Raw genomic sequence first — 27982 nt, 5'->3', positions numbered from 1 at the left:
AAGGTAAGGGGGTGGAACTAGTGGTTTCTCTCACCCAGCGGCTCCACGCTGCATCGGAACTGAGCACTGTCTTAACAGCAAACAGCATCCCAAACTCCAAAGGACTCCATGCCCCCTACACTCTTCTTGTCGACTGAAGGGCATAAAATGCTACCTTTTGAGAGTTACAGTCACTACCTAATTATTTCATGGGGAGTATTGCTTTTCTTAGTCACCATGAAAGTTCATTTTTAAAAGTATGAATTACTATTTTTCAGAATCAATAACCAGTGAAAACTTAAGAGAATAACCCATAACAAAGACAACAAAAATCAAAGGGAAATAGACCTATTGAAATGTCATTTCCTAGACCAGGTGGGCCCCAGAGGATGAATGTGTGCCTCACGCTTGCCGGGCTCTCAGTTCAGAAGCAATAAATTCTAAAGAAATTCACAGTGTTTACAGTGGAGCTGGCCACGGTCACGCAAGCGTGAAGTCCCACACTCTCAGGAAGCTAAAAAACTAGATTCACCTGAATGCACAATCCAACCCCAAACTGGATGACACGGGCACCCATTCCAAAAATAAGAAAGCAAGATATCATACTTTTTGAGGTTTTAGTTATTCCTCTAAAACATAGGTCTTCCTTGTTCCTGCAAATAAAAATCTTTTTAAGAAAGGTTATGCATAAATGGAAAACATGTTTTTGTCGATCTGTTTGGGTTTATTGGGTTCCCTCCTGACTTAGTCTCTCATGCTGGGACCTGTTGGTTTGGCACCATGCACCAGTTCATCTTACTTCTACCTGAAATCTTTCCTTTATGCAATTACGTTTTTCTGCCTCAAACTGATCTCAAGTATATTAGACTCATAACCTAAAAACTGTAAAACATTCAGGGAAAATTCTTTCTTAAAACACGGTATTAAAATACAATTTTAAAAGAATACAGAGAAAAAAAACCTTTTTTTTTTCCCAGAAAGGAGACAAGATAAAAGGCCACAACACTGCCGGATTAAAGTCCTGATCAATCTAATAAATGTAGCAAAAAGATCATGTCCCACAGCCCTGATATATTTTATCAGGCATCTGTCACAAAAAACATTAGAAATATCCCTCAAATTCAACTGCTTTTGTACAACCAGTATAATCTGACTTTGTGATAGTAGCTGAAAAGCTGCCCTATAAGAGGAATTAATTTACGTTTGTCATTGTTATTCATTAAAATAGTTTGATAAACCAGGCAGTAGGGGTACACACCTTTAATCCCAGCACTCAGGAAGTAAGTAGATCTCAGAGTTCAAGGCTAGCCTGGACTATAGAGTGAGTTCCAGAACAGCCAAGGCTACTATACAAACACTGTCTCGAAACAAAACAAAACAAAACAAAACAAAAAGTGTTTTGATGAACACTTTATAGTTCCTTCCTGAATTATTTAAACCGTTAGCTCTGATTCGTTTGCATTACTCTCCAGAATACTTTAAAGTAAGTGAGCAAAGCTGTGGACAATTTTGGACACAAAAGAACTTTTTTTTTGCAAAAAGAACTTCTGTTCTGTACTAAGGGCTTGGGAAAAATAGTATTAACTAGGGTTATAACAAATATTACTATCACAATGTTAACAACACCATCTATTTCTCTAAACTGCAAAGATGATGGACCAAGCACATTCTTAAATCAAAAAAATTAATGGGAATTAAGTGTAAATAATTTCTAGTCCGCTAGGTTCCCAGTACCTGGATGGCAGCTCCATGTTCATTATTTTACCCGTATTGGAAAGGCAGGCGTTACAGAGCTCTACAAGGATGCGCCAGCGGGAGCTGTGATGACTCCACTCATCTTTCTCAGACACCGCCCACGCTTCCCTTAGTCCTTTCTCATTCAGACACATGGGATAAGCACAAGAAAAGTTCAACTACCAGAGACGAGTGATAAAGTTCAACATCAAACATCAAGTCTCCTTGGCCTGAGGTAAGAGATGGATGCTAAACCTACACTTACTGCTAAAGTGTTAACTTCATCTGTAATAAAAGCACAAGTACAGACACGGATTAACAAATACTGAACCCCTGGGAAGTGATAAGCAAAGCAGAACGCATGGTTACCATGGTTACACATACTCTTTGTTGTGTTTCAGTGCCACATGATCTGATTCAAAGTAATAAACATCAGGGTCATCATCTTCCTCCTCGGCAGTGTGCTGACTGGCACTCTCTTTGGCAGATGGCAAATGTCCAATATTCACTCTGGCCTCTGAGGGTGGCTTACTTAGTCCTTCACTTCCATAGTTTTCAGAGTCACAACATAGAACCTTTCCATCTTGAGGAACTTCGGCAGGATCTGTGGGAGACTCACTCACATGATCACTAACGGTCGTGTTTGTTTCCTGGGGACTGAGATTAGTCTCCTCCAACTGTCCATTTTCTCTGTAAGGAGATGTGGTTTTAGTAGGACTACTTCTGGCCAGGGCCGCCCTCCGAGGTGAAGTTCTCAGGGTGTACCGATGTTCCTGAGGTTCTGATAAAGATGTCATCTGAGCTGAAACACAGTCTAGGATAGAGGACAGCTCTGGCTCTCCAGAGACTGGCATGCGTTCAGAACCCGTGTCCAGGGGGTTACTGCTGTTCTCATTACACTGCTCTTTGGAGGCACTGCTATCTCCCACCACATCTACTTCTTCCTCAGAATCTCTTAAGGATGACTGAATTTCAGAAACAGGGCCTGAAGCTGACTCGGCAGTCAGCTGATTTCGTCGTTCCACAGGTAGGCAGGCAGTTACTAGTTTGTGGTCCTCCAACTTGACCTGCACATCAGACTTTGTGCAAGGCACGAAATGGTCTATACAACTGTCCTCCTTCCTACTACCACAGAACACTGAGGTCTGGGTTTCCGAATCCCCATCTCCAGCTACTGATTCTTCCTGCAGCACACAGGAACCAGGGTTATTTTGTTTAGTGTTCCCGTCAGGCTGACAGTCATCACAGTTTATAACAGCTGAGTCACTGTCATCAACACCATTGACAGTCAAATAGCCTGTGATTTCTTCTACTACTGCAGCATTAAGTGGCCCTTCCTCACTGACATTCACCTTTTTAACTTCCCTTTTCTCACAATCATCCAATATAAGACATCGACAAGCTCGTTTAGCCCCTTGAAAGTCTGCATCATGGTCCACTACTATCCTCCTGTGTTCTCCTGGCTCCTTGTCTGGTTTTACAGGCGAATCTTCTTCTGAACTATTTGTGGCTTCAGCTCTAAGACAGCGTTTAATGTTCTTAAAGACTGGTGGTGCTGGCTCTGCCTGCCTCCTCTCACAACTCTCTAGGGCCTGCCTTTCCAGGTCATCCTTTTCCGAAGAAGAAAGTCTTCTTTTCCTAGGGCTCACCCATGAGTCTCGAGCGCTCTGCTGTCTCACATCAGAGGTTCTTCCATTATTGGTTCCTTTCTGAGTTGGCACAGGCTCTGCTCTCTTCTTTGGTGATCTTGATCGTACTTGAGAATGAGAAGAGATTTCTTCTGGGTGAGCAATGCTACGATTCCTTAAAGTTCTACCACAAAAAGATTCATCCAAGCCGTTTAACCCCACTGTTGATCTTGTAACACGAGTAGATCGGGAAGCAGCCATACTATGGCAAGTCCCTACCATACGGTCATCATGATCCACTCATTGGGAAACCTTCAAAAATGTAAACAAAATAATGAGAAAAAGGTGATAGTTAATATATCTAAAACAAAAGCATAAAGTTGTAACTTTTTATCCAAGTATAGCCATTATCAATACATAATGGGACAAAAGTTATTTTGTTAAAGTTTCCAATAATGATGTCAGGTAACAAATGCCATTTAGTATGTTCTGGGACTCCGTGTGTATGTTTGACATACCTTTACTCCCTGAAGTCTCACAACTCAGAAAGGTCTACTGTACCTAAGTTACAATTGAGGAGACTGAGGCACAGTCTACTGACGGACATACAGCCAGCTCAGACAGAACTCTGAAGACATGCTCACTGTTTCTCTGCCTCTCAGTATAGCACAAAGTACCCAGAAGTGATCAAACTAAAAATAACTGTGTCATTTTGGTTATTAAAGTAATACTCTTGAAGTTACAGACCAGCTATCTTACAGAAGCCATTCCAATCAGTCTTAAGGTTTCTACTAAAATCATTTCTTTCAGGTTAAGTGCCTTAATAATAGGAGATAGTAGGGGGACTCTGGAATATTGCTATGGAATTTTTATAATTATATAGTAGACAGAAGTCACAACAGTAGCTTACACTGGCCAACACGACACCAAGGCACAGCGTCCATCTCTAGAGAAAGGCATGGCACTACCTGAAGGCATCCTGAGGACAGAAAGCAGCAGCTGTCCTCTAAAGGAAATAGTCATTTCAGAAATAGGGAATATTATTTCGCATATAACACATTTGTGTGTATTTTTACACATACATGCACAGACCCACCCTTCCTTCCTTCCTTTCTCTCTCTCCCTTCCTTCTTTTCTCTTTCTTTCTTTCTTTCTTTCTTCCTTTCTTTCAATTTCTGTGTATAGTGTAGGGGTAGCTTTAACTCACTGTTTTGGGAGATACATAAATGGGTTTTCTAGTAAGGACGCTTGACTTTCTAAGAGAAGATATGAAGGCTGCTGGAGTAAGCCCTCACTGGCCCACTAGTAAACTCTGAAAGAGCTGATGATACTTTCAGAACTTCCATGTTATCAAGAAGAACAAAGGCACCATTAATATTCCAAGTCTCTATCCCCCACCCATTTGGTTTTCTTAGATATTTTGCCACTTCACTGCTAAATTTCAAGTGGGGTACATAATGGTTAAACACCAATAATGGCTGTAATGTAACTTCACCATGCCTCTCACATAGAAACTGTCTAATGCCACTAATCTCCTCCACATGCAAATCAAGTACATTCCCTTCTAGGCCTCAACTACAACTACCTAACCCTGGAGAAGGTGGAACTACACAGGACCACAGCAACATATTCCACAAGAACCCCCTAAGGAAAGCGCTTCCCTGTCCCTGCCGCTGACCTATTGACAATGAGTTAAGGAAGCGCTCTGTGAAATGTGTTAAGTAGGTTGCATTTAGCTTCGTTTCAAAGCAGGGCATATTTTAAAATCTGTAAGTACAGCACATTTACTTGTTCTAGAGAACCTCATGGAAATCAAGTTAACAGTAAGTATGGTACACACCATGAGGAAAGAGAGTGCCTCCCATGGACTTCACTATCTGAACACTCACAGCAGGAACGTGACTGATTTATCTTTTTAACATCTTCTCATCAAGAGCAGAGTCCTACTTTACTCACAAGTAATATACTGATATCAATTTATACTTTAAATTACAATAAATGCAAATTAAGCTTTAAATGTGTAAAAGAACACAAACTGAAAAATGTTGAAAGCAATTTATTTATCTGATGTACCAAAATGTGGAGCTCTGAATGTTGGAGGCCATATACTAAATATCTATGTAGTTATGAGCATAAAACTACAATTAATTTTATAGACAAACTATAAAATAAAATACACATTTAATGATACTCATAATTTGTGGTTAAAAAATAATACTGGAAACTCACTGAATCTTGTTTTATAATGATGCCAATTAAAGGCATATAAATCTCTTCTATGATTTCAGTTAACTGGCTTTCCATAATCATTCTTTTCTTTCGACATTGATCTAGAAATCTGAAAAAGGAGCAAAATCTCTTTCTCTGGAATCAACTTCCAGAAAAGAGACTATTAAATCAGATATATATTAATACTGGGAACTAAAAAAAAAATATATATATATATATATATATATATATATATATATATATGCATATATACACATGTGTATGTACACACAAATATGAATACAAATCTCTATCAAATACCACCTATGAACATCTACACTTTTCTTCATTTCAGTTATAAAATAAAACACCGATTAGGGTCAAAGATCAAGCCCTTTCCATATTTTTGTTCCCTAAAAAGGTTTTAGTTCTTTCCAACAATTACAATAAAGCCTGCGATTATCAAGAAGCTGCCTTGGGAGAGGACCGATAGACTGTAAAATGCTAGTGTTCTAAACAAATAAACATTCTGGAGACCAGCAAGAAGAGTGGATTTTACAGCAAGCATTACCTGGTACTGAGAGTCCACATTAGAAGCATGTCCTGAAGCTTGCTAGAAACCCAGACCTGGGTTTGATGCTTAGAACAGAAAGGGGGAAAGGCAAGGAAACAGAAAGACCTGCAGAATGTCAAGCCCTCCAGCCAACTCACACATGCTGTGTATGAGAGACCCTGAGATCAATGCCTTGAGGCAGTATTCTAACATATAAATCAATTGTCAGGTTGCAAGCTCAATTAGACATAAAATTCTCATTCATATTTTACTAGATAGCAATGATTTAAACAAAACATTAATTAAAAATAAGGCCATGATCACTTTGGCTAAAGAAGCATCAAACAGCAGATTGTAAAATTATCTTGGATTGAATTAACATTATATACTTTACCTAAGTATGTCTACATTATTCCAACCAAATTTCAATACTGTTTTGCTAAGCTTGTTTATTTAGCACAGTAGTACAGACTAAAGCTGTAATTTTCCTTATTCTAGCTAAATACAGTCACTAAAGAATCTGGTGAAGAGATCTGGGTGTATAATTATATTCTAGTCAAATATGAAGTAGTTAAGGAACTAGAAGTGAACCCATTTGCCAACTAGCTCAGGAACAACCTTACTAATAAACTAAAATAAGAGACAGCTGGTGAAAACCTTAGCCACACACACTTGGTAATAGAAATTAGTATAGTTTAGAATTAAGGGAAACCATGAATCAAACCATGAGTTAACACTTTACGTGGGCAAAACCCAACTAGTAATAAAACCAAAATCTATCCTATGTTGCCCACCTAACCAATGAGCCGCAGAATTTTGCAGAAAAGAGAAGAGTGTGATTCTTCAGTGGATACAGCACTTTGTCCCGTGTTCCCCCATTTTTCTAAGTCCTTAACTACTGAAGAGACTGAAAGGGCCAGCCAACCCAAACTCCTTTAGCCTGTCCACACTGAGTCCCAAACCTCCCCTAAAGCCACACATCCTCTTATCTGATTTCCACTAAACCACCTTTCCCCAAAATTGAATCTACTTTTATAAAAACTATTAAATTCTAAGACATCATTAGCTCTTTTGGATCATAAACCTCTAGTCCCCGTGACCATACCCACATAACTGGATCAGAACCAAAAGAAACAGGAGAGACTAAACAAGATCATCATAAGCATTTTGGATTTAAGACAGGGCCTCACTATGTAGCCCTGGCTGTCCTGGAACTCACTAAGCAGGCCTCACACTTAAGAGAGATCTGCCTGTCTCTGCCTCTCCTGAGCGGCATGCACCACCATGCACAGCCAACACCAATATGATTATCATATTATTTACTTTTATTGAGTGAACAACTTATAGGAAACTGGTCACAATACCTGTGCATTTTCAGGTACAAAGCCAAAGGAAAAAATGAGGAAGAGTGAGACGTGCTGCCACTCTGACTTTCCTGCCCTTCTACAGCTCAGGCTGTGCTCAGGCATTTCTTACCACACAAGTCTGATGTGGGTTTTGAGACAGGATTTTGCTCGTCAGCCCTGGATAGCCTGGAACATTCTACACTGCCCAGAGTGGCCTTAAACTCTTTTAACAAAGACAAGTTATTTCACCTGCACAATTCTCACTCCAGTGTAGCAGAGCAATGCCTGTGACCCTAGGCACTAAAATAAATTCATTGAAGGTTAATAGTAACTGCTTTGAAGTTTGGAAATTCTATTCCATAGGTATATATAACTGGATTTCCTTTGTCATCAAGACAGAAACAATAGATGCTTGACAGGACAGATAGATATATAGGCAGACAGAGAGTAGATTTGCATGAATATATACGCTGAGACAACTGAGAAGTCAAAACATTTCATATTGCTCCTTAAATATGTACATTTCAAAGCAGGCTTACTGGTCTCGAATTATTCCAACAGTCATTTCATTTATCTCTTTGTTGGGAAATAAAAATGGGAAAATACTTAATCTTTGGTCCTTTCCCTAAAGAAAGACCGATGGAAAGCAACATATCTCCTCCCACCAAAATAAAATGGTGTCTTCTCTACTGCAGAACTAAATAACTTACCTGTACAACCAAAGATCTATCATTGTGGAAATATTATTTCTTTTCTTTATATTCTGAAGGAGATGGAGCTATGATCTACAATTGAGTTTCAGCTTCAGGCTTTCAGACTCTCAGCTTCAGCCTCGGAGAATACTAGAACCTCTTAAACGACTCTCTTTAAAATAAAATGATAAAAAACGATATTAAATAAGGAGATTACCGTATGCTACCAATTTGCTCTGACTATGAAAGTACACAGAGGCCGCAGCATCTTCACAGTAATGATTTGGTGCTTCCTGGTAAGCAACTGGCAGGAGGCACTGAGCAACTACCCGGAACATGAAGAAACCGACTAAGACACTGTAACAAATCGTTACAGGGAACGCAACAGGTAACTTGATAAAGTGTGACTGGCTCTTCCCTGCAATTGCCTCTAAGGTTTTCTTTTTCTTTTCCCCTCCCCTTAGAGGTGACCTAAAGGACTTCTAGAGGATTTCCTAGATTTAGGATTGAGTATAAGAACCAGGACCTAAACCAGTGTTCTCAGCCTTCCTAACACTGTGACCCTTTAATACAGTTCCTCACATTGTGGTGACTCCCAACCATAAAATCATTTTCACCACTATTTCACAACTGTAATTTTGCTACTGTTATGAATAGTAACACAAATGTCTGATATGAAACCCTTATGAAAGGGTCACCCAACCCCAAAGGGGTCAAGACCCAAACGTTGAAACCACTCAAAAACAGCAAAGACCATTAGGCTAATAACTACACAGCATGTAGTCTTCTGTATCATACACGGCACACATAATACTCACTCTCATGCTCCAAGACTCAGCTGCTGAAGGAAGCTTTTGTTGCTTTCTGCCAAATGTCTTTTGTTGTTGGGGTTTTTTTGTTTTATTTTGGAAACAAAGTCTCCCTATGTAGCCCTGGCTGTCCTGAAATGAACTGTGTAGACAAAACTGGCCTCAAACTCAGAGACCTTTCTGCCTCTGCCTCCCAAGTACTGGGATTATAGGCATGTGCCACCACCCCTGGCCATACAGATTATCAACAAGAAGAAAAAAGCAAGAGTTTTCTGAGTTAAATACTCCGTCTGCTATTCTTGGCATATCATATTTAACTGCAGGTTTACCAGTATGCTATGGTGTCTTTTTCAGAGACTATGCTCCAGCTAATTAGGTTATTAGGAGTACTCATCTGCAAATAACAGTACTAGAAAAAAAGGCAAGCAGGTGTTTACACCTCATCTTGCCACTTTAACTATTTAACCAGGTACTTTTTAATAGATACTATTTTAACTGAAGTATTCTAATTAAGGACTGATACCATTATCAAACCTTGTAAATCAGGGTTCTAGCTGCAAAAATGAAGAGATTACTGTTGAAGGTGATGTACTGGTCTATGTAATTATAGCCAACAGAATCTTTCAGTATTATAATTATTCAGTACCTGTTATACTTATTTAATGTACATAATAAGCTCTTCATTACTGTGAATGCTATATTTTGTTGGTTTATGTTTGTCTGGTTTGGTGGGGGGCGGGGGGGTGGGGGGTGGGCGGAATGACATTATCTCACTATGTAGCCCAGGCTAACCAAACTCACAGAAACCCACTTGCCTCTGACTCCTGAGTGCTGGGATTAATGATGTGAGCCAGCATACCCAGTTTTTTGAAATAGGGTTTCCAGAAGCTCAGACAGCCCGTATGTTGCTGAACTCGATTAAAGAGTCCCAAGCACTGGGGTCACAAGTATACACACAGAATCATGCCTGTTTTGTTGTTTTGTTGGTGGTGGTTTTCAAACAGGGTCTCTCTACATAGCTCTGTTTCTCCTGAAATTCACTATGTAGACTTGGCTAGCCCCTAACTCCCAAAAGTTAACTTCACAGCTTCGCTGTGCTGGAATTAAAGGCATGCACCATGCCCAGAGCTTCTGTTATATTTAAAGTAGATTCTATTTTTTCTTCTCAAACCTGCATTCTCATTCTAATACCCTACAGAACTGTACATACACTTATTACAGGGGTATACATATTTACCCCTGAAAGTCCTTATTAATTTTCCTATTTACATTAATTAAAAAAAATTAAGTAGGAAGAAATTGCTTCTCAGAGATCAGGTCTATGATCTACCAACTACAAATGGAACCTCTTCTTTTAAGTCTTTAGAAAACCTGCCTAAATTCCATCATTGTTTAAAGCTCTAAATTAACATGATGAAGGGGTACACAGGGAAAACAGGGTCCTACAGAGAGTAAGCTGACTTGAAAACTCAGCCTCAGACGGATCCAACCAATAACTTCTCTGCCTTCCCCAGAAGTCCATCCCAAAGCAAAGCAGGACATGCTCTAGAACGTGGTGCCACCGTGGTAGCAGGCAGAGGCTCTGTGAATACACGGGACAGCACTAAAATTCTGCCCACAGTGCTGTACACTTCTCAGAAGGGTTCATTCTTAGAAGGAAAGCATCACCCACTGTATTTGCCAATTAAGAGTATCTCTTACCGCTAATTTCACAAAAGAACCAGTACTTAAAGCTGAGTTCTACTAGTATTTTGACAGGCTTCACTGGACAGATTTCTTACAAACCAGCCAATTACTTCTGCCTCGCCCGGCCTTAGAGCGCGCCACACTCTTTCCTTACCTGTTGAAGTGTTGGACTAGGACTTCACTCCCAAGCATCTGTATTTATCTGTCATCACTGTTACTGTCCATGTCACACTGAGACTTCAGGAATTATTTATACAGATGTACTAGCACAACTTGTTATCTGTGAAGGGAAATCAAAATACGGTCACTATGGTACTGTTTACAGATTTGTGGGTAACAAAAATAAGATACACATAGCACATTTCATTCTCCTGAGTTTCATAACTTATTTTATGACATAACGTGTAACCATGGTACACATTATCTTCAACAGAGTGAGGTGATTTTTAACATGCTCACATGTATGAGAGACACTACCCATGAACACATATTCTCTATTTAAATTTTCTGCAAAGCAGACAGCCTTAGATTGAAGATGTGTCTCATTTACGAAGGTCTACAATCAGATACTAACAAGAAAGAAAGCAGGTTTTGGTGTTTCATGATACTGTTAAGGATCAATATGATTTTAGCAAGATGGCTGAGCAAGTTAAAAATAAATAAAAAAAGGAAAAAGTGAAGTGATGGGGTCTGGAAAATGGCTCTGTTGGTAATGTTTACCACACAGAGGACTTATTTCAGATCTGTTCTGGAGAATTTTGGTTTCTTTAGAAACCCCATCATATTATGTAATTGTGTGGTTTGTTTGTTTTTGTTTTATTTAATCCCGGGTGTGGGACGTAAGGCTGCTTCACAGCAGGTGACTGATTTTTTGCCTCATGCACTAGCGGGGGCATGATTTTTGCCAGCTGCAGATAGCTTAATTCTGGGGTCTTTAAAATGGCAGCGATCCGAGAGGGCCTGGAGACTGCTGCTCACTCTACTGCTCCTGGCTGTTGTTTGACAAGAAGTAGGCCTTGCCCCAAGGAACTCAATACCCCTACTTAGCAGGAAGGAGCTTAAGGAGGACTATGGCCCCTTTCCCTCTAACCTTCTTTCTTTCCTACCTAGTGGGGGCCGGGGGCGGGGGGGTGAGGGGTGGAAGAGATTAGGAATGAATAAGGTTTGAAGAGAGGTAGAAGTACAAGAACCCAATAAAGTATACCAAAAAAGGAAACATACACATATCCCCAGGGTTACAGGTCTGTAATCCTAAAGCTGGAAGGAGACAGGGAGATTAACATGTCTTGATGGTCTGCAAGTCTAACAAATTGGCAAGGCTCCAGGTTCAGTGAGTGACTCTACCTCAAAAAATAAGGTTGAAAAACAATTGAAGACACCTAATGCTGACACATACAGAAATGTGGAGGGGGTGGCATATCATGAGTTCTTTAAACATAACCTTAAAATTCTTGATAGGAGTTATACAGGACCTATTCAAACTTGGTATTGTTCAGGCCAATAGTAAAGTGCTTATTCACCGAGCATAAGATCCCAGGTCTGATCTCTAGCATTACACACATATGCAAACACAGCAAACACGCATGTCTGACAAATTATTCTTTTACAGTGATCTTACCATAGACTATAAAGGTCTAATCTATTAGAATAAGCAGAAAATTAATGACTCAAACTAAAGTGAAGCTGGGTGTATATTAGCTCCTGAATAGAGTAACTGCAACACTCAGGAGTCTAATTACATACGTAAATCCTGTCATCCTGGACATAGTGAAATCTTGTCTCAAAGTAACAAAGGGCTGAGGAGATGTGAGGGGCCCTGAGGCCACACCCCACCTCTCAAACACAGCTGTGCAAACATTTCTTAAAAATAAAGTTCTTAATGCTGGGTAGTGGTGGTGTATGCTTTAATCCCAGCATTCAGGAGGCAGAGGCAGGCGGATTTATGAGTTGGAGGCCAGCCTGGTCTACAAAGTGAGTTCCAGAACAGCCAGGGCTACACAGAGAAACCCTGTCTCGGAAAAAAACAAACAAACAAACAAACAAACAAACAAAAACCCCCAACTGTAGTTGCTACTCACGTAACTAAGAGATACGTCCCTGTGATCAGAACACCTTACTTAGGTCACCAGGTTCAGCTGTGAGCGCCTTGAGTTGCTTTTGCTTATGAGACAAAGGGATTACTTGAATCCTGGCAAATATTGCATTTCAACAGCAAAGCCTTAAATCATTCCACTCACTTTAACGTGTGACTTAATGCTTATCTCATATATATCATAGAAAGATGCCACAATGTCTGCCCAATTCCTACATAATAGTAAAGTAAAAAGCTACATAGAAAAACGTAGGTAACTATATACCTATATGGTGGATAAAAGAACCAAGTGTAGTGGCACGCCCCTGTCATCTTAGCACTATGGCAAAGATGAGAAGTTCAAGGTCATCCAGCTATAGCTATATATACTCTGAGCTCCATGAGGTCTTGTCTTTCAAACAAGAGAAAATAATTTCCTAAAACACAAGGTAATTCAACTGATCCAAACGCTCAGACCAACTCTGAGATGCTCTTTGTTTATTCACATGCGCGCGCACACACAGGCACACACACACAATTGCTAGATTACCTTCAGAAGCAGAGAAAATACTTTTGAGTTATAACAAATACAACATTTTCATTTGAATTCTCTTATTTTAGTAACTATATCTTCTAGGTGCTTAAAAACAGCTATTTGTTTCCTAAAGGCACAAAATAGAAACAAGCCTTATTTTATTCGATCCTTGCTACAAAGCTTTGGTTGTTTTTCTGTACTAATAAAATTCATGGGCTATTCAAGCATTCAACAGCAAATCTGAAAACTAATCTTCATTGCAAAGAATTCTCTTCTCTGCTACTTGCCACTGAACACTAGACTACTGTGCTCATTGGATTATAGGACCTCAGATTCATGACACATGCAAGCCCTTCAGAAAGACTACAGCAATTTTCCCTACAAAATATCAGCTCTGGTCACAAAGCAAGGGAATAAGCACAAATACTATTAAAAATTAATTATAAAATCCAGCCTCAACTAACCTGAGTTGCAAGATCCTACAATATTTTGTATTATTAAAGGCTTGGTGGGGAAAAAAATCAAATAAAATGCCATACAATAGACTCATTTTTAATACATAATTTTTAAAGTCTATTGTAAAAAGCATTAAAATAATGATCAAAGATATAAGTACTTTTCCTAGGCATGCTTTCATAGTTACTTCCTATTTTTAAAAAAAAAATAAGAAAATTACTATTTGGTATAAAGCATGACAAAAACCAAAAACATAAACAAACAAACAAACCCCTATTCTCCCAGTCCCCTGGAATGTTCAAAGGCACAAGGTAAGGCCTTCTACAGGTCCAGAAATATGGCGAGAGAGAGAGAGAGAGAGAGAGAGAGAGAGAGAGAGAGACAGACAGAGAGAGACAGAGAGAAAACGAACAGATTTGGTAGCAAATAAATGGATGTTTGATTTTCTGTCACTGGCAGTCACTTTGCCTACATTCATGTCTTCATCTGTAAAACTGGACATCTCATTTGCCTCTACCTCAGAGAACTACTGTGAAGTCCAGAGAGATTTTACCAGTGGAGTACTTTTGTATATCTGCTACTGGAATGACGGCCATTACTTTACATTAGCTTCTTCTAAAACTTTATAGTGTTCATAAACGTCTAACTAAGCATGTGTTATAAGACTTTCTAAACTACATTTATAGAAATTCATGAAAGAAAGGAAACAACAAGTCTTAATTTTATCAAATACTTAGGGGATTCAGACATAAAAAGTCACAATCCATCCTTTTAAAAATCTCTACACTACTACCTTCTTCCTCCTATATAGGTCTCAAATTGTTTCCCACTTCTGTAATACAGTCACCCAAGACCATTTTCATCTATATGCCTTCAACATCTATCATGTGGTGGTTAGTGTTAACTGTGAATTTCATCAATTCTAGAATCATCTGGGAGGTAGGTCTGAGATGTCTGTGGAGGTCAGTCATAGTGTTAAATGAAATGAGAAGATCTGCCTCTGCAGATGGAGCACAGCTTGGCTGTGTTAGAGTAGAGAAAGCAAGCTGAGCAACAGCATACATGCATTCACTGCTCTCTGAGTGACTGGAGACAACATGTCTGCTTCCAACTCCCAATGCCTTAACATCCCCCCTATGATGGATTTCTAACCTAGAATTGTGAGCTAAAATCAACCATTTCTCCCCTAAAGTCGCTTTAGTCAGAGCCTTTTATCAAAGCAACAGGAAAATTAAGACAACTGCTTTAAATCTTGTCCCTTTTTAAACGTAGTCTACAAAAAATAAAACATGAAATACATATTTGTCTACTTCACTCTCCTAAAACTGTATGGAAATTTATTTTATTGTATTATGTATATGTGTAAGTGTCAGTATGGGTACGATACAAGCATGTGATTTCAGGTACCCATGTAGACCAGAAGTTTGAGAGTTCCTTAACACTGGAGTTATCTCAAAAAAAAAAAAAAAAAAAAAAAAAAACAAAATAAACAAAACAAAACAAAACAAAACCCTTCTGAGCCAAGTCTCTTCCAAGGACTTTTTTTACTCACCTCTGGTCAGAGTAAATAGAGTAAAAATTGGCTGCTGCCTGAAACTAAATTTCCTATTTAAATTGGTTAAATAAACTAAAAATCTGATTTTTAAAAAGTATGGAAATTATTTTAAACTTTATAAACAAGACAGATACTGAAGGACAGTGGTCAGTAAACATAACTGACAATGCCTACATGTGCCCTGACCCTTGTTGGAGCAGGCAGTGACAGCAAGTACAGTGGCTTTCCAGAGTTAAGAGCATTAGCAGAGTTTGGGGAGGTTGTGCTAGCTGGAGCCCCCAAAATGAAGCACCAGAGCAGATAACAATGCCAAATGGGGAACAAGAGTGTAGAAAATCTACTAAGGTATATTCTTTCCACCTTGGCCTGAGAATAGTGCTAATCAGAACCTTCCCTGTGGAAGGCCTCATCTATTAAAAGTTCTTCTTGGGGCAAGGCATGCGCACAGAATGAACACTTTCCCGTGCCACTTCAAAGGCTGGACAGGCAAGGAGGGAGGGAGAAGACTGAGACTTCATCTGTGCATTAAGTCCACTCTTCCCCAAATTCCACTCCACACTTTTACATGAAGAGTTGGACATGAAAGTCAGACCCAAGTTATGATCTTTACATCTGGATCACAAACAGCAGTATTCTCCTCTTCTGTCCCTTTGTGGCAGAAAATGGTACACATCAAGTATTGAAACTAACTTGGACTAAGAGAAAAGTAAAATACCAGAGTTGGGCAGGCAGTGAGAGACGGCAATATTCTCAACTTGAGAGTACTACAACCTTAATTTTTAAGCTTCTGGAAGCCCTACATTTTTTTCACCTTTGGAATAAAGATTAGTCTTCTAAGCATACTTATAAAACATACTAAGAAAATGAACAAACCAGATCATGAATATTAATGTCCCCTCTTAAATCCATCTCATTTTCTGCCATTTCTACTTCCTAAAAGTAACTACTAGACATTTAACATCAAATTGGTTTTTGTCAAATTTTGAATTTTACATAAGGTTATGTATCACAAATATCAACATATTTCAATAGGGATAGAAACTGTACTTGGCTTTTCCATCTCTACCTAATTCCAGTCTAAATCTCTCCAGTAGTTAACTGTCAGTTTGCTTCTGTTACTGTAATAAAATATCCTGACAAAATAAACTGGGAGGAGGGGTGTGGAGAGGGGAGAGGTTTACTTTAATTCCTAATCCCAGGTTGCAGTCCATCACAGTGGCAGAAGTAAGAGGAACGAGAAATAGCTCGTCAGATCCAGCCACAAGCGGAGAGAGAATGAATACATGGATGCTTGGTTATGTCAACTCAATTTCTCTACTCATACAGCTCAGGATCCCCTACCTAGGGGTCCTTTCCAACAGATTTGCTTACAAGACAACTCACCCCCACCCCACCCCCAACAGTCATATCCATAAGACAATCTGATCAAGACTATCTCTCATGGACAATCTCTTCTAGGTGGCTCAAGACTGTGCCAAGTTGAAAATTCAAGCTAACCATCCACTAACTAAATCCGGATTAAAAACACAAGCCAGAAGTTTTCAAACACAGCTGCGTATCAGAATCATCTAATGAAGAAGAAAAGGAGAAGTCTGTGGTATACAAGTGTGGAATTTAATCTAAGTAAATATACTTTTGTAATTTTATAATTTCTATGTTTATATGAAGTACAGGTTTGTATAAAGAAAAGTGCACAAAGTCATGTAAGGGGGTGGCACATGCCTATAACCCCGGTCCTCAGGAGTCTCATGCAGAATAAGAAGTTCAAGGCCAGTCTAGGTTATATAATGAGATCTTAGAAGTTATTAAGGGTAATGGGAACAAGCTATAAAATAGGAAAAGACATTTAAGAATGATGCCAATAAGGTTGAAATCTAGTGGGCAGAGAGTAAAATATCGTAAAATAAGGCTTCAGTTTGTCAGGCACCACTAGAAAAGGCTTTCTAGGCTACAGTAGGAATCTCTTCTATATTTGACATGGTTTACTTCTCAATGCTATTTTGAAGGCTTATTTATTCTACAGAATTTTAAAGAAAGAACATAATCTAATAAATACTTTTCAAAGATTATATTGGCTACTGTATGAATTGGAGCTCATGCCGAACAGGAAAGGAACAATACATATAAGAAGAAATAGCAAGTTTAGAAAAAAATTGGCATGATTCAATATATTTTTGGTTATGATTCAATTTATCACTCACTTATATCCATTCAACAAATATTAACTGGGACCAACTGCATTCTCAGCAGTGTTTTGGGTTTTGCAAATGTAAAGGGCAAATTTCATGCTTTCACAACACTTATATATCATATATAAGCGAACATGTTATATATTATCAGATACTTCTGGTAGATATTGTGTATGCTATAATGTCACAAACTGAATAAAAATGTGTTCTTGTTTGAGACAGGATCTCTCTCTACAAATAACAACAGTGTAGCAAGAAAGACCGAGGAAGAAGAATGTACCAAGGAGGTGGGTCCCTCTAATGCTAACTCAATCTGCAGTCATGCAGAGTTTGCTGGGCCACAGTAAGGCCTGCAGACTTCCTCATAAGAGAGGAGCACTGGGAAACTTCTGATCAAGAAAACAGTAACAGGGTTCAACACTTTAAAGTGGCCAGATTGTGATCTGAAAAATGAACTGTGCATATCAAAGAGTAGAAAAAAGTGGAAGGTGGCTTTAGAAGGTCAGTATTGCCAGGGGAGAAATAATGGCCAAGTTTTCAGTGGGAGAGGCAAGAAATTACACACTTCAATTTAGATTTCAAAGGCAATCCTAATAGAACTAAGGCACTGGGTATGTTAAGAGCAAATCCAAGACTGTAAACTATTCTGCCTGGACAGTGAGTATCCTGGGCCATATAGAAAACTATCTGCCAGTATCAATACAAACTCCAAATTGTATTAAAACTCCAGTGCCACCTTCCTTTCCAGATCTAAAATACCGATTTGGTCCCACTTTCATAAGTGTGTGAATGGTTGGCATTACAAAGCACCTGCTATTTCAAACTAAGACCCTAGGAAGTGACCACTTGGGAGAATGACTGACTTCCTGTATGTGTACAGGCACTAACATGCCACCATGCCTGCTCCACACGGGTCCCAGGGATTAAACGAAAATGCCACACATGGAAACAGATGCCTTTTGTGGCTAACCCATCTCGCCAGACCAAAATAACTTTTTAAACTCTTTTTTTTTTCCTGCCACCCAACCTACTCAACACCACACACATACTCAAGCTAACTTTATACTTGTTAGGTGATGTGCACATCATTATGACATCTGTCACAAAGTAAAGTGCTGTTCTGGCTTGAGACAGGGCCTCTCTAGGTAACCCAGGTTGTCCTCAAGCTTACTCTTCTTTGCTGGACTCCAGAACCGGAAGGTTACAGGCATGTTCCACCATGGAGCATGCCCAGCTTCGGAAGAAAGCAATCAAGTTTCCTTTCCTTCAAAGGTCGGTTCTCCTGAGATAAGCCTTCAGGCTATCAATGACTTTGTCACCATCATTTTTTTGTATTTCTCAAGTGCCTTCAGGTTCCTGGGGGAGGGTCTATATCTAAACACACTTAGACCTTTAGTGAGAATGTGAAGGGTCTTTCACATTCTTTTAATTTTATCAAAAGGATTTATGGCTGTTTCTACCAACATTCATATGAGCCTAGACTGGTACAACGGCTTCAGATCTCTTCTCCGCAATGGTAAATCCTGTGTATTAGATAATCAGCACTCTTGAGCTCTTGGGGGCTGAGGCAAAGCCTGTTCCAAGGGTCCTATGTAACCTCTGCAACTCACCACTGCCAGTTTACCAGCCAACGCCTCCAACCTCAAACAAACTATCCTCAGCTCTCCAGGCCTTTAATATTTCTCACTCCAATTTATCCTGCATGGGTTATTTCTGTAGTTTTCTCTACATAAAATACCTTACTCTAAGAAATCTCATTCTACTTTTTTCTATTTCATAATACCAAATATTACTGTTTCCTGCCAGTTGAGATGCCTCAACAGAAAAAGATGCTTGCCTGCATCCCACCTACTGGCAGGAGGAAAACTAGTTGTGCTGTGACTTCCACTCACAAACTGTCTCACCCACCACACTCTCACAAAAAATTTTAAATAATTATTATATATATGTATGCTAGATCTCAGTTAATATACATCACAATTACTATGAGAATTCCTAGTTTTCTGCTGAGTCACACTGAGTTAACTTGACATAGTTCAAGATCAGAGAGCATGTAACCTAAGAGTTAACTTTTATGTTGTGGGGCTGGAGACTTCAGTCTGAGTTCAGTCTCTCGGACACCAGGTAAGCAAACCCACAGGCTTGCCCCGCCCCGGCCCCTAGCCTTCAATCACATCCATATCACTTTCTCCAGCAAGCTTTCTAAGGGTTAGTTTCCTCCCTTACTACAAGGCTGCCTTCTCTAAGGTCACGCCATGGTACCTCCTCCTCAGATTCCTCCTAGAAAGCTCTAGGAAAGAAAAATTAGGGTCTCCCTCGAATCACTTGACTACCCCTGTACCAATCAACACGTGAACTGCAGCAGCCTAACACCGTATGATGGGAACTGGGAGATGTCTGTCATCCTAGCATTCCTGGAGCTGAGGGAGGATTTGCTAAGAGTTTGAGGGCAGCCTAGTCTAATGTATAGTGTGAGAGAGACACTGTCTCACAAATGAGTAAACACTGGGGAGGTGGCTCAGTGAGTAAAGGCGCCTGCCATCAAGCCTGATACCCTGAGTTTGATTCTTGGGACATAAATGGTGAAAAGAAAGAACATGTACCATGGCACAGGTGGTATTTGCACACTTGCACATGTGTAGCTGCACATACAATTGAAATGGTTTTTAAAAAGGGAAAACGCGTACCCCGCACTTCCTAAGAACATGAATCATCTCATGCAGTGCACACACTGCCTTCCATATCCTCTCTCAGAGAATTTTCATTTAGTGATAAGAAAGCTCAAGTCCTTTGTGTAATGTCTCAGTGCCAGTTGGTATTAAAGCAGAAACGTGAGCCCAGGAAAGCTTGTCACTGTTATAGACAGGTGGACAGACAACTTAGAAAATGGGCTTAGTGAAATTTAATTGAGCTGCTTAGAAGCCCATTAAATTAATTAAATTCCCACCCAGTATTATGTGCAGCAAACTGGGATAAGAGGTTGACTTCTGGCTAGTTACTGAAACCATGATAACTTCTATTTTCAAAAATTTTGGAATATGGTTGGTGTCTTATTTAGGGTTTTACTGCTGTGAACAGACACCATGACCAAGGCAAGTCTTATTAAAAAAAAAAAAAACAACATTTAATTGGGGCTGGCTTACAGGTTTAGAGGTTCAGCCCATTATCATCAAGGTGGGAGCATGGCAGTATCCAGGCAGGCATGGCGCAGGAGGAGCTGAGAGTTCTATGTCTTCATCCAAAGGCTGCTAGTGGAAGACTAACTTCCAGGCAACTAGGATGAGAGTATTAAGCCCACACCCACAGTGACACAACTACTCCAACTAGGTCACACCTACTCCAACAAGGCCACAACTCCAAATGGTGCCACTTCCTGGTCCAAGAATATATAAACCATCACTCCCTGGTCCCCATAGACTTGTCCAAACACATGAGTCTATGGGGGCCATACTTAAACATAGCATAATGCAAAAATGCATTTAGTCCAACTTTCAAAGTCCTCATAGCCTAAAGCAGACTCAACAATGTTAAAAGTCCAAAATTCAAGGTCTCTTCTGAGTCCAAAATTCAAGGTCTCTTCTGAGATACATCCAATCATTGAACTGTTATCCCCAAAGAAAGACAGGAAACCAGCTGGCAAACTCCAAACTCTGCATCTCCATGGCTGACGTCAAAGTGGTCTTCAGATCTCCACTCCTTTTTCATCTTTGTTGACTGCAACAAAATGCTTTCTCCTGGGCTGGTTCCACTCCCTGTTAGCAGCTTTCTTCAGTATATATCCCATGGCTCTGGCATCTCTTAACATCTTTGAGTCTTTGAGTCTCTAAGGCAAATTCAATGTTACAGCTTCTAGTTTCAGTGTCTGGGATTCCACTGCAACTAGGCTTCACCAATAGCCTCTCATAGGCTCTCTTCATGGTGCCAAGCCTCAGATCCTTTGCATGACCCCTTCAGTCCTGGGCCATCAACTACAGCTGAGGCTATACCTTCTCCAATGTCCTTCCCCTCTCACAGTGCCCAAGCCTCAGCTGTTCTTCATGACACCTTCAGGCCTTCAAAACCAGTCAGTACCACCTGTGTGACTCTTGGACATTGCCAAGTCCAGCCACAGCACGAGGTACAACCTTGGCTATCTCTGGAACACAGCTGCTTTGTGCTCCCAGAAGATTTCACCTCAGTGGTGCTGGTCTCTTCATAATCACTGCTAATTTCTTAGCTCCAGCTAACCAGCATCAATTGTCCCAGTAGTTCCTTCCATTCTTAACTCTAGAGCCAGAGCCACAGGGCTGAAGCACTGAGTTCTGCTGCTTGCAGGAATTAGAACATGACCCGCTTGTACTATTATTACATTGTCACTGGCTTTCTGTTTTCCAAATCCTTTACTGCCTAAGCTTGGCTATCCTGGGTCTTGCTCTGTAGATTGACCTTGAGTGCAGAGATCAGCAGGCTTTTCTCCTAGGATTAAAGGTGTGTACCACCAGGCCTGGATCTAAATTGAGCTGGGTAGGATCTTTGTTATCTCCTAAAATACAACATTTTGCTCCATTTCACTTCCTGGTACCCCTTTAATACTCGAACCATATATTTTGTATTTTTCCTTTCTAAGCTTGCTATGCTTGTTCAAACTTCTCTTCTTCATAAGACTTAACCAGAGAAAAAAGCCTCTGTTGGACTTTTTTGAACTTCCTTTGACAACACAATTAATCTGAGCCTCTTCACCTTAGCCTCAGGCAGACTTTTCAGACAAGGGCAAAAAGTAGCCACATTCTTCACCAAATTACTACAAAAACAGTCTTTATGCCACATTCTGAAATTCTTCTCCTTTGAAATCTCTTGGGCCAGGTCAACACAGTTCAAATCACTCCCAGCAACAAAGTCTTCCATATTCCTACTAGGATGGCCCATTAAGCCCCATTTAAAGCATTCCACTGCTTTCCAAATCCAAAGTCCCAACATCCACATTCTTTCAAATAAAAGCATGGTCAGGCCTATCACAGCAATACCCCAGTCCCTGGTACCAACTTCTGTTTTAGGATTTTACTGCTGTGAACAGACACCATGACCAAGGCAAGTCTTATTAAAAAAAAATAATAATAACATTTAATCGGGGCTGGGTTACAGGTTTAGAGGTTCAGCCCATTATCATCAAGGTGGGAGCATGGCAGTAACCAGGCAGGATGGCGCAGGCAGGGCTGAACTGAGAGTTCTGTTTCTTCATCCAAAGGCTGCTAGTAGAAGACTGACTTCCAGGCACCAAGGGTGAAAGTATTAAGCCCACATCCACAGTGACACACCTACTCCAACCAGGTCACACTTACTCCAACAAGGCCACACCTCCAAAAGGTGCCACTCCCTGGACCAAGAATATACAAACCATCACAGTTGGGAAAACAACAAAAGTGAGACAAAGCTATAACAATTAAATAGAAGATGGTATTAGCACTAAAACTGACCTTTAAATATAGAAAATTTTCTATTAAATTAAGAAATTTTAAAGAAGCAAAAGTGAGTCATGTGTTTCATGTTTCAATAAGAAACACAATAGCGTACAAACAAAAGCACTTCTGTGAGCTGGAGTGCAGCCCAGCACTAAGGAAGCTACTAGCGTGTACCAAACCTAAGTTCAATCCTTAGCAACTGTAAAGTTTTTCTAATCAAAATTTCTACGTTAAGTACACAAAACAAAAAAGCCAAAGTAAGCACTACTGTCCCCAAGTTGTCCCTTTCCCCACCCCACCCCCACCCCCAGAACTGAGCAACAAGCAGCTTCCCATTGCTAGTACCTAATACAGATAACAGACACCTGTGCAGTTGTCACCCCATTCCCCTTCACAGCCACTCATGAAGACTGCATTTTAAAAGCAGATTTTAAAAATAAACACGTGGCAAATAAAAGATGTAATCTGACTGCTGTCCCTTTCAGTGATGGAGGGGGTGGTGACTCGAGTAAGGTAGTTAACTATTTTTCCATATTAAAAATAAAGTTTCTAGGGTGGAGGCATGAATGGGAAAAGAAAAGGAATAAAGACTCCGAGTAGCTCCTCAAATGTCTTTGAATACATATGTGAGGTTGGTTTTATCAACTTGGCCCTAGGATCACCTGGGAAGATTCCCAGTGAGGAATCCTTTTAACTGGTGTGGAGTGTGGCACAACCAGTATTGCACAGATGACACACGTTCCAAGATAGCCAGGGCTATAGAGACCCTAAGGACAGATGGTGTGTCTGTCTTGGTGTGTGTACATGAGTCCAGGAGCCTGAAGAGCTCAGAGGTACCACCCCCTGATGTTATACACAGTTACAGACAGCTGTGAATCACCTGTACTCTGAAAGATTAGTACATGCTCTTAACCAAAGAGCCCTCTCTCCAGCCCCTTGATTTTATTTTAATAGGATTTTTAAAAACATTACTGCTTATGGAAAACAGCTAGCAGTATCCTGGAATTCTTTATTAGTTTTTATCAGGTCTTCCCTTCCCTTCTCCCCACTAAGCACACTCAGGTTCCTCAATAGTTCTCAGATTCTGCTTTTGACACATCAAAAACTCCCCCTTAATAATATAAAAAAGGAAGCTAATAAAATATAATAAAACAAAAGTAACAAGCTGGGCGATGGTGGCGCATGCCTTTAATCCCAGCACTTGGGAGGCAGAGGCAAGTGGATTTCTGAGTTCGAGGCCAGCCTGGTCTACAGAGTGAGTTCCAGGACAGCCAGGGCTACACAGAGAAACCCTGTATCAAAAAAAAAAAAACAAAACAAAACAAAGCAAAACAAAAATTCATTATTACTACAAGTTCTTAATCCTGTGTGTCTGTGATCACACATGGTGCTATCTGTGGCTGTGAACTGTGATGTTGGTACTGAAAATCAAACTGGGATCCTCTGAGGAGGCAGGAAGTACCAGTCACCTCTCTAGTTCTTCCCTAAACTCACCTTCCTAAAATAGCTTTCAGAAGCAAGGCCAACATTGCAAATGCATACCAGCCAACATGGAATCCTACTGGTCCAGCCTGTTACTTCATCTGTCTGAGGTGCTGTTTCATGGTTTTGTCTGGTTTTGTAGGTCACTTTGTAACCCTGGCTTGCCTGGAACTATCTCCTTATGTAGATGAGGCTAGTAGCTCTGCCTCCCAAAAGCTGAATGCAAACCAAAGGCATGCAGCACCACCCCTCACCTAACAAAGTTAGAGTTTTCAGGTCACTCACACATTTACCTAAACTCATATGTTGTCGTTTTCAGTAACAATGTACGCAGAGGGTTATCTATCAGTACTGATGGCTCATACTATTCAGTCATTGCCTATCTTTTCACTCAACTTCCTGAAATCCATTTTTCTGAGAACTACTATAACTGCAAGCTAACACAGCCACTACTTATTAACGGAAACATTCAGTTTATAGCTGTGAGTGGTTTTGGAAGAACATGAGCTTTGGAGTAACAGGCCACTGTGTGACAAACTACAAACACCCGTGTCTACAGCAGTACTCACAAGTCTTTGTGGTGCAGATTCCAACTAGAACACACTAAGTTTATTTATAAGGAAGCTACAGCTTTGAGACATAGGAATTTGCTTAAACATACAGAGCTAATAGGGCTAGAGTCAGAATTTAAATTCAAGTTTCAAACCCATGTGCATACTATACCACCCAAACTATAAAACTATAAAAAGGGCCAACTGCCCACAAACAGGTGTTCAATCATGGCCAATTCCAAATTCTTCAGTGGTCAAAACCCATGCTACATCAGCAACTCTCTTAAACTTAAAAAACAAACAAACAAACAAACAACCTTTTATTTGGGGCTGAAGCGGTGTCTCTGCAGTATAAGAAGAGCACACTAGCTGTTCTTCCAGAACACCCACATGGCCGCTCCTAACCATCTGTGAATTCAGATGCAGAAGATATCGTCTTCTGGCCTCTGTAAGCATTACATGCAAGTGATGCACAAACATACACGCAGGCAGAGCACACACACACAATATGAATAAAGGGAAAATAATTTTTTCACAAGCGTATTCTGTGCATGAGTGTTTAGCCTGCTGCCTGCACTGGTCAGGCGAGGGCGGGTGCCAGGCCCTCTGGAGCTGGGGTTAGGGATAACTGTGGTAGAGATGGTAGCTAGAAACTGACCCCAGGTGTGCAGCCCTGGTGCAAGAGCAACACCTGAGTCATCCTCCAGTCTCCATTCTTTTCAACTTTTAAATTACTGGCAAAACCAAAAGTGTAGCTAAAGATATAAGAATTTTTATTAGTAGTATATTGTTGTTTATTTAATTCACAAACTAAATCTTAAAATTATGCCAAACATTTTCTTCGAATACTTCAGTGTTAAGGAGCCCCTTGCACTGAAGCATGACAGAAAACACAGAAGGAGCCCAGCATGGCAGAGTCTGCCTGGAGCCCCTCAATAACTATGGAAGCAGCTCCAGCACAGCCAGCATCTGCTGTAAACGCCTGGCAACACAACTTCCGTAAACAGATACTTACTGTTACACAAACATGACCTAAGCTTGACACCTGAACATACAGGACCTTGGGCAAGGCCTCACTCCCTAGACAGAGCCAGAGACTCTCAAAGAGAACAGTTTACAATAGGGGCTGGAGAGATAGATTAGTAGTTAAGGTTAAGGGTACTGACTGCTCTTCCAGAGGACCTGGGTTCAATTCCCAGCACCCACATTGGTATCTGATACCCTCTTTGGCTTCCAGGACCAGGTATTCATACACATAAAATAAAACTAAGAAAAAAAAACTATTAACAGTAAAGATAACCTATTTTCCCATTACCTGTGGGACTAGACTTCTAGTTTAACAATTATAATCCTATTAGGTGCCTTCAAGGGCAAACCAGTGATAAGAGTAACTTTCAATTAAACCAAAATCCTACGAAAGCCAGGGCCTCATCTAGGAGAAGCCCACACCCATGTACCTTGCTTTGCTTTCTTCTGGGTATCTCTTTTTGGCCTCTCTCTCACACTGAAGCCTCTATTGAAATAAAATATCTTTAATCAAATTTACAACTGTTTCATTAGCTAGTCCTGAAATTCCTGAATTGAGTGTCGTGTCATGAACAAACCATGGTTCAGTGGGGAGCTCCTCAGGTGGCTGTGCCTGTCTCTGCCCCTAAACACTGACCATGGCACAGTTCTGTCACCTCAGCACGGTATATGGATGGCTGACAAAGAACACCCTGACCTTGAGGTTAGTCTGGGTGCCTAGAGATACCTTGTCTTAAAAATCAACAAAACTCAAACCAAGCATGATGCAGTGGTACACACCATGATCCAGCATTTGGTCGTTTGGGACAAAGATTTTCTGTTCAGAATCATCTGGGATTATCTAATGAAATCCTGCCTCAAAACCAAAGTAAAACAAAACAACCTTTGAAGTGGTTTATGAAGCATAGCAAACCATGAGAGCCTGTGCCTTATAGTTACAAATTAATCAAAGGCAGCTAAACAGAAAAGTATGCAAGTAGCTAAGGTCAAAGTGGAAAATGCTCTGACTAGTTCAACAACACCAGCATTTGTGGGCCAAGCAACATTGGAATCTCAGCATTTGGGAGGTGGAGGCAGAAGGATAGGGAGTTCAAAGTTATCCTCTGCTACACAATGAGCTTGAGACCGTCCTGGGCAAATGAGGTATATGCAAGACAGACAAGACAGACGGACAGATGGATGGGGACACACACAGGCCCCTGCAAAAGGCATTTATTGATCCACTATAGATGAATAGAAGACTATTTGCTCAAGGCCCAGGGCTTCATCACTAGCAACACACAAACACATACATTTATCAAGAATAATAAATAACTAACAATCACAATTCACTCTGTCTTCCATTATCCATAACATAATGTTCTCCTAAATGTTCCATCAAAAACAGAGCTCAGCAATTAAGAATGCTTGAAATAAGTGTAAAACCACAGTAACAAATCTTTCTCAATAATTTTAAAAATTAAAAAGCAGCCGGGCGACGGTGACGCACACTTTTAATCCCAGCACTGGGGAGGCAGAGGCAGGTGGACTCCAGCCAGCCTGGTCTACAGAGTGAGTTCCAGGACAGCCAGGGCTACACAGAGAAACCCTGTCTCGAAAAACAAACAAACAAACAAAGCAAAGTGGTAGAATATATAGAATTTTTGCTAAGAAAGTTTCATTTATGTCATGCAGTCAGAAAGAGATACCAACTGGGTAAGGGTCTCAGGTAATTCACATTTGTATAGCAGTTTACAATGTGACTTTATAATCTGCACACTACTAGGTACCTAAACATTTTGAATGAGAACAGCTTTAATTTAAATTAGGACTTTTCGACGGCACGCCTTTAATCCCAGCCCTCCGGAGGCAGAGGCAGGCGGATTTCTGAGTTCAAGGCTAGGCTGGTCTACAGAATGAGTTCCAGGACAGCCAGGGCTATAGAGAAACCCTGTCTCAAAAACCAAAAATAAATAAATAAATTAGGACTTTTCTTAGTGGACTCTTCCAACAGATTTTATAATAACTGAAGATTCTACAAACATCCCCCAAACTGGGAATCACT

At 40.3% G+C, this 27982-nt stretch overlaps 1 protein-coding gene across 19 annotated transcripts in view; it reads right to left on the bottom strand.

The window, feature by feature from the left end:
- Nucleotides 1-27982, bottom strand: part of Zzz3 (zinc finger, ZZ domain containing 3) — a 67354-nt gene that overhangs the window by 31897 nt on the left and 7475 nt on the right. For 8 of the 19 annotated variants that reach the window (XM_017319423.2, XM_006500852.4, XM_011239984.3 and 5 more), the window contains exons 2-4: nucleotides 10790-10915; nucleotides 8159-8312; nucleotides 2098-3653 (exon numbers count right to left, since the gene is read on the bottom strand). In XM_017319423.2, the coding sequence (XP_017174912.1) occupies nucleotides 2098-3623 (1526 nt within the window). In that variant the 5' untranslated portion in view covers nucleotides 3624-3653; nucleotides 8159-8312; nucleotides 10790-10915. Of the gene's footprint in view, nucleotides 1-2082; nucleotides 3654-8158; nucleotides 8313-10789; nucleotides 10916-27982 lie in introns of all 19 variants that reach the window. The other 11 variants (NM_001346655.1, XM_006500857.4, XM_030252353.1 and 8 more) reach the window with 4 other exon arrangements.

This window comes from Mus musculus, chromosome 3 (assembly GCF_000001635.26).
Source record: "Mus musculus strain C57BL/6J chromosome 3, GRCm38.p6 C57BL/6J".
NCBI classification, from domain to species: Eukaryota; Metazoa; Chordata; class Mammalia; order Rodentia; family Muridae; genus Mus; species Mus musculus.
The sequence above is the reverse complement of the archived record's forward strand: the minus strand, read 5'-3'. Positions and strand labels throughout refer to the sequence as shown.